Raw genomic sequence first — 7815 nt, 5'->3', positions numbered from 1 at the left:
GGGTCCGCCCTCGCCCTACGCGGCCGCCGGAGCCCCCGGCCCCGAGCGGCCCCGCGGCCCGGCGCCCGCAGCTCGGCCCCAGCACTCCCGCTGTCGCCGCCCCCCACCCTGAACATGGACTCCGACTCCTGCGCCGCTGCTTTCCACCCGGAGGTGAGTGAGAGCTGCGTCCCGATAGCCCCTAACCGCCTCCACCCCGATCCTATGCTTCCGGAGCCGGACCCCCGCCGGCCGAGCGCCGCCCTCCCCTCCCCCAGCTATCCTTCGTCGCCCCCCGGGTGCCCAACCCCGCCCCCCACTCGGGCCCGCGCCCGGTCTTCCCCGCCCTCTCTCTCCTTGGTGTCCCTTCCGCGGGTGTCCGCGTCCTCCCGGCGCCGCTTCTCTCGGGTTGCCGCGATCACCCCTCCCGGCCTCGCGTAGCCCGGGGACCTGTCTGCGCCCCCGGCCCCTCCCCGCCGGCCTGGCTTACCCTTTCCCCGCCCCCGGGGAGTCAGTCCGAGCTGCCTCCGCCCCGCGCTTCCGCTTCTCGGAGGAATCCCCCACCCCCTCCCGGAGGGGCTCGCGGCCCCCTCGGACGGGGACTCCGTTCCTCGCGCCCCCGCCTTCTCCCCTAATCCCCCGGGCCCGGTGGCCCGCGCCCCGCCCCCTAATTCCCGCTCGGCCCCCGCCCCCTCCGGCTGGGGTGGGGGAGGCTCGTCCTTCGGGGTCCCCACCCCCGCGGCGGCCCGAGCCTTGCTCCCACCCCGGGCACGCTCGAGTCCCCCTCCGGGGCCCCCTCCCCCGAGCTTGACTCGCCCCGCCCCAGCTCCCCCTCCTTCCGGGGATCGGCCCTCGGTTCTCCCGGCCGACCCCCGCCCCGCCGCGGTCCCCTCCCCTTCCCCCTCCCGAGGCCCGCCGAGTCCGGGGTGCGGGTCTGGCCGCGGGCGGGTGGGGGAGGGGAGGCGGCGCCGGTCGGGCTCGTCTGCCGCGCTGCCGCCTCGGGGGCTCGCGGAGCCTGCCAGTACCGGAGCCCGAATCGTGCTCGGCTACTCGCGCCCCCTCCCCCGAGGGATGGGCCCCGCACTTTCCGGGGCCGAGTGTCGGCGGGGGGCGGCTTCCGCGGGAGGGCGGGGAGGGGGCCGCACCGCCATCTGCTTTTCCTACAGGCGGCGGGGCCAGGGCGGCGGGCGCGGTAAGGGGCGGCGCGGCTTCCCCGCCCCGGGCCCGAGGCCCCCGCCGCCTCCCACTCTGCGTCCGTCCCGGCTGCTGACCCACTTCTGCACGTTCCCCGCCGAAATAAAACTTCTCCCCGAGAGTTTGAGGGCCGCGGCCCTCCCACCCGGCCGGAGGGAGGGCGGTCAGTTCTTCCCGGGGAGGGGGCAGGCTCTCCCCCTCGCAGGAAGGGCTGGGCACCGCGCGGACTCCGGCGCTCCGCTGACCTGCGCGGCCCTCAGGGTCTGGGCGGCCGAGGGGTGGGGTCAGAAGCGGTTTGCTAGCACCGAGTTGAGAAAATCAAAAGAAGTGTAGCCCTTGGAAGGAGACCTGCGGGTGGCAGGCCTGGGCCGCGCAGTTTTCCGGGCGCGCTGGGCTGGGGCGGGTCCAGGAGCCCACCGCCTCGTTTCCTCCCCCACTTTCACTCTATCGTGGAGCGGGCCCTTAGGCTCTGGAGGTGTTAGCCGAGCTCCTAAGGATGGGCTTGGGGTGGGTGATGAAATGCTTGCAGAAAACCTAAGTGCGCTAGTCGAATGAACCTAAGTGAAACACAGTTGCTTTGCTTAGGAGCAAATAAGAGCTTTTTCATCTGGAGCTCCTCTCTTCCTCTGGAGGAAATCTGTTCTTGTCGAGGGCGTTTCTTGATTGAATGGGGATGGGACACACAAGCCAAAACTTCTAGTATTTCATCTTTAGCGTGCAAATGGTAGTAGCAGGATTGTTTCTGGTTTATCCTCTGAGTTGGGGAATATTTATTTGGGTGCCTGGCCCCCGGATGTTGAAGCAGTGGAGGGACCATCCGGGGAAGTGTCTCATCTGGAGGAGAGAGCCTGGTAGGAGGAAGGGGTCCTCACGCAGCCCTGGCTCGGTGGGGGGGGGGGGGTCAGGCGAGATTCAGGTCCAGGGTCCCAGGTCTGAGTTCTGAATGTTACGGAGTAGTTGACTTTTGAAGTCACTTAAAAGACTTTAGTTACAGCTGCAGCAGGAGCTTATTTTCAAAGTGGAAAATTTGTGGCAAAAAAGGCTCTTGATAGGCCTGTAGAAACTAACAGATAATGTCAAAAAAAGAGCCACATGACTGCTAAGAAATAGACTTTTGTGCAAGCTTTTATCTCCTAACCAGTTTCCCAGTATTCTTGGCATAACATCATAATACCCCCCCTTTCAACTTCTGAACACAGTGTTATTTCTTGACCCAAACTTCCCTTATTTTGTTCTAGAGTGTCTGTAAATCTAGGGTGTATTTGTGACTGGCAGCTCCTAAAAGCCCCAGCTTGCCTAGTTTTGTTTCTGCGACCCCCCCGTACGTGTCTGCTTTCAAACGCCCTCCCTTTCCTCGCTTGTTAACAGGAGTACTCCCCCAGTTCCAAGAGGCGCAGGACCGTGGAGGATTTCAACAAGTTCTGCACCTTTGTCTTGGCCTACGCAGGCTACATCCCTTATCCAAAGGAGGTAATTTTCAGCACTTTTGACTTCTTGCCGGCAGCAAAACCAGAGTGTTTGACACGGTGGTGGCTCTGGAAGGGGTTCCCTGGGACGACTTGAGTCAATAGTCGGGCAGAACTCTATCTTACAAAGTTGGACCAGCCTGGGAAGTGGTGCAGGCTTGTCTCGAAACAGTTTGATAAACTTTCAAAGTTTGCTTACAAATAATGTTTTTGATATCTGCTTGCTCTTAACGGCCCATACTTATCAGGGGCTTCCTACGGCCAGGCGCTCATTTTTGGCCGTTACAGTGATACGCGGTGGGAGCTATTATTTATCTCCATTTTATTTTATTTGTTGTTTGTTTATTTTGGCTGCACTGTGCTGTGTGGCTTGCGGGATCATAGTTCCCCCGACCCAGGATCGAACCTGGGCCCCGGCAATGAAAGTGCCGAGTGCTAACCACTGGACCGCCAGGGAATTCTCTATGTATCTCCATTTTAAAGATGAGGACAGTGGGGCACAGAGAGGGAACTCCTTATCCTGGGTCACAGGCTAATCGGTGGTGGAGCCTGGGGTTCAAGCTGATCAGATGGTCAGGCCCAGTCCACCCTGCCCTGCCTGGTGGGTGGCTTCCTGGTTGCTATGCACACCACATTGCAGAATCTTCAGGGACTCGTGGCCAAAATCCCATGTAAATGAAGGCATTTTTCTTTTCTTGCTGAGAAATGGGCAGAACTGTGGACCAGCGCTGCCATGGTGCGCAAACTTCAGGGGCTTCGTCATATTATGTAAGGCTAAAGAGAAAGGAATCCAGTATTTCTAGGAGGCCAGATCCAGCACTGGCTTATTGTTTCTGCCACCAGCTAGGTGGATAATGCTTGCATCGTGCCATGCAGAACGTTGCCACTATTTGCAAATAAAAGTGCTTGACTGATCTGAAGGAACCATAGAGTTGAACTCACTGCTTTGGGGCAGTAATTACCTACTTTGACTTTGCAATATTTTGAGACGTCAGAAAATCCTCACAATTATTTTACATTCACTTAATTTAAAACGTACATCCTTTGGGAGGACAGATTGAGGGGAGATTGTACAATCAGGAAAGATAAGAGTGTGAGGGCATCTTCAGCACTCCTTTCACAGATACGTATTGAGTATCAACTAAGTTCCTGACTCGGGCAGGGGGGAGGGTTGAGCAAGGGCTGGAGGGCCCTCTGTGTGGGTTCATGTTCTAGCTGGAAGGTCACACTAAAGAACTAATGACACTGTTCCTAAAGAATAATGCTGGTGAGAGCCGGGAAGCTCCAGCTTGTGCATCTCCCACGTTTGCAGCCCGACCTGGCCGGGGGCCCTGGGGAGCTCTGCTCTGGGCCAGCTCTTGGTGCTGGGGGCTGTTTGGGATAATCAGAACCCGCCACCTTTGTCTCTGTCCTTTCAGGAACTCCCTTTGAGGAGCAGCCCCAGCCCTGCTAATAGCACTGCTGGTACCATTGACAGTGATGGCTGGGAGGCTGGTTTCAGCGACATCTCGTCCACCGTGCCCTTGCCAGTCTCTGACCGCTGCTTTGGCCACCTGCAGCCCACCCTCCTGCAGCGAGCCAAGCCCAGTAATTTCCTGCTGGACAGAAAGAAGACCGACAAGCTGAAGAAGAAGAAGAAGAGGAAGCGAAGGGACAGTGACGTGCCCGGGAAGGAGGGCTACATGGGGGGTTTGCTGCAGCTGGAAGCCGCTGACCCATATTCAGAGACCCCCACGAGCCCTACCCTGCAGGATATCCCCCAGGCCCCCGGTGACCCTTGTTCGGGCTGGGACTCTGACACTCCTTCCAGTGGGTCTTGTGCCACGGTGTCACCGGATCAGGTCAAAGAGATAAAAACTGAAGGCAAACGGACAATCGTCCGGCAGGGCAAGCAGGTGGTGTTCCGGGACGAGGACAGCACCGGCAACGATGAGGACATCATGGTGGATTCAGGTGAGTGGCCCCTGAAGGACGGCGTGCCACGGGCGGGTGGTCAGACGAGGGGATGGTAAGAGGGGTCTCAGCGCGGTCCCTTCCTTGGAGTGTGACAGTGGAGCGTGCCCTACCACCTCCAGGGGAAAAGGTGCAAGAAAGTGGTTGCCGAGATGTTTAGGAAGGGGTGATCGCAGCTGAGGACAGCTGAGATTCCAGAACAGACCTCGAAATGTAAAAATAACGCAGCTCGTAAGTAAACACCTCGCAGGTAATTCCTGGTGCCACGTGTTTCAGTGCGCTTTTTGTGCATTTGCTGCATTTTAAGAGGGAAGTATCGGTTTCACCGCAGCTCAGCTGCTCTGTCCTATTGGAGAGCGGCTTTCCTGACGGAGAGGGGTTGTGAGAAGTTTTCTCCCTCCTCTTATGTGGTTCTCTCCTTTCAGACGACGACTCCTGGGACCTCGTCACCTGCTTCTGCATGAAGCCATTTGCTGGCCGCCCCATGATAGAGTGTAATGAGTGCCATACCTGGATTCACCTGTCCTGTGCGAAAATCCGGAAGTCCAACGTTCCGGAAGTGTTCGTCTGCCAAAAGTGCCGGGACTCCAAGTTTGACATCCGCCGTTCCAACCGGTCCCGAATGGGCTCCCGGAAGCTGTTTCTGGACTGACTGCTGGAGAGCAAGCAGACTGTGGGCGAGGAATCGGAAGGGACGATGGGCCTGCTGGCCCTGGTCTTAGTTGAGCACAGAACTCTCAGCTCTGGTGCGGGCAGACCCCTGCCATTCAGGTGCCTAAGCGAAAGGACCAGCTGTCCAAGGTATAAACTGTACATAGCCAGTGACTGAATAAAATCCTCGTTGGCCAAAGCTGCTGCTAGAGCTGTGTTCTCTGCAGTGGAGGTGGACTACACACCCAAGCGCAGTGGGTTTGGTCCAGCTGAAGATGAGGGTACGTGGTAGTTGTGAATTCTTACTCTCATTGTTAACAAACTCCCGCCAATTGGAACAAGTGCTAGCTGTTACTCCTGCTTCCGCTGTGTTGGCGAGAGGAAATGTTCAGTTTCCCTGGCCTGTTTATGAACAGCCATACCTGTAAGCTTCTTCTCGAGTGTAAGTCTTTTATCATAGGCGTCTGTACAGCAACCATCAAAGCTGCCCCTCCCATAGTGGTCCGCCCTCTCCCCTGCCTTGGGCGCTGCCCGCTATAGTCCTCTGGTCTCACCCTGAGAGGAGCCGGGGGGTGGGCTAGCTAGTGACCCCCAGGTTTCCTTCTGTTTATTAAAAGGGACAGTATGCAGCTGCTTCTCTGTGGAAAGGGGGGTCGGTTCGGGGGGCGGTCAAGGTGGCCCGTGTTCATAACTCAGTTTCCTGTTTTGCACGATGTAAAAAAAACCTGTCTTTTTGCACGAAATAGCCAAAAGTATTGGTATACTTCTGCCTGGGTTCCCTTTCTCTCCAGTTGGCTTCTGAGGGCCTTGGGGGTGCCCAGCAAGCTGTTTTCAAGAGAGGGGGCACTCGGATTCTCTCCTTGTCTCTCTCCCTCACTTTTTTCTAGTAGCAGCATTAAAGGTTAGGCAGTCACTGGGGAACCATGTTCCTCTACGTAGAGGGGTAAGGGAAAATTGGGAGGAAGCCCTCTCCCACGGGTTTTTCTTAGTATGCCCCTCATACAGGCTGGCCTGTTGGTTGCATGGGGCAAGGTTTGGACTTCGAAGCCTTTCTTTTGGTTTGAAGTGGTGAGTGAGTGATATGGTAACATCAGTCTCCAGGAATGTACCACTGAACTGTGCAGAGTTCCTTAGGTCTAAACTAGGACCCTGGACTGGGGAGACCCCTGTGCAGGCCAGCTCTGGAGAAGCCTGGGAGTTTGGAGCCCCTGCAGGCCTTTGCTTGAGGGCAGTGTGGTCCGGGACACTGGTGGTTCTGGGGCTCGAGGGAGAGGGAGGGCTTCAGCTTTCTCTGAAGTTGACATTGCTCTTTAGCAGTTCAAATACTTGTTCTCAAAAATGTTTTTTTGTTAAAAAAAAAAAGTTTTTTTATAAATCGATCGGTATGTTTTCATAAACATTGTTTCCTATAAAGCGTGAAAAGGGAAGGATGCCCAAGTCAGTCATATTTATTTACATCTAGATGGACTCTCAAAAAAAGGAAGTAGGAAAAAAAAAAAAAGAAAAAAAAAAAAAGATGGACCCTCAGCCTCTCTGCTGGGGGCTTCTCCACGTGGTCCCCTTGTGCAGGGCCACCAGGTGAACTTGGTCCACATTCTCACACTGAAGCACCAGGGGGGTTGAACTGTAACTGGCTAATCAGAGCCTATATTTTGTCCTAGTATCTTTCATGGTTGACCAGCCAACTGCCTTTTTGTTTTATTTTTAATTCTGTTGCTTCTATTAACACAAAAATAGAGAGAGATAGTTTCTGAAACCCATTTTATTGTGTAGATCCCCAAGGGAGAAGTTCTGCTGTAGAGAAAAATAGTAAGAAGGTGGCTTAGAAACATCCTTCTCCTCAGACAAACTGTCTGGCTCTGACTAGGGCAAACGTCCAGGAAAAGCTGGAGAGGAATTTGCCAAAGATCTGCCCCATGACATTGCCTGTCCCGTGTCTTCACCATGAGAGTAGCCAAAGTTTCAAAGTGTTTCTCTTTAAAGAAAAAAACAAAACTCCGCAAAGTTTTGAAAGTGTGTTTAAGAATAGGTGTGATTTTAGAGTGGAACTGCCAACCCTGGCAATTGCTGTATTGCTCTTAGAAGATTCAATTCCTGGTGACGCCTCTGGAAGGCATTTAATATTCATCTCCATTTCTGTTTCCTTCATTTCCTTTTTGTTCTTTTGACATGTTTATCCCTGTGGCTGGTGTCTAAGAAGTCAAGACACCTTGGTTTTTCTGTTAGAGTGAGCTGGGCAGCTGCAATCAGCATTATGCAAATTAGATACGGCCCATCTAGGGGCTCCTGGTTGGAGGCTAATGGAGTAGGGGGAGGGAAAGTTGTCACCCCAAAAGTAGGCCCCTCCCGTTGGCTTTGGCCAGGCCAGACACTTAACATCGTTTACATGGTTCTGCGTAATTATAAAGCTTATGTGTATAAAGCGAAGCTGTTTCTGTGAAACTGTATATTTTGTAAATAAATATATTGCTACTTTGAGGTTCATGTCTAGCTTCAGGTGTTTCTGTTGAAAGACTGCTCATCACCACCCCCAAACCATGATTAGTGAAGTGAAGACTTGGGAAGTCAGAGT

At 55.0% G+C, this 7815-nt stretch overlaps 1 protein-coding gene across 1 annotated transcript; it reads left to right on the top strand.

Annotated features, from left to right (window-relative positions):
- On the top strand, positions 1–7033 carry PHF13 (PHD finger protein 13). Its single transcript, XM_030879974.3, has 4 exons — positions 1–153; positions 2542–2643; positions 4058–4592; positions 5018–7033. The coding sequence occupies exons 1-4, from the start codon at positions 115–117 to the stop codon at positions 5242–5244; spliced, it is 903 nt and encodes a 300-aa protein (XP_030735834.1). The 5' UTR covers positions 1–114; the 3' UTR covers positions 5245–7033.
- Positions 7034–7815: the final 782 nt, after the last annotated feature.

Source organism: Globicephala melas, chromosome 1 (assembly GCF_963455315.2).
Source record: "Globicephala melas chromosome 1, mGloMel1.2, whole genome shotgun sequence".
Taxonomy (NCBI): Eukaryota; Metazoa; Chordata; class Mammalia; order Artiodactyla; family Delphinidae; genus Globicephala; species Globicephala melas.
The sequence above is the reverse complement of the archived record's forward strand: the minus strand, read 5'-3'. Positions and strand labels throughout refer to the sequence as shown.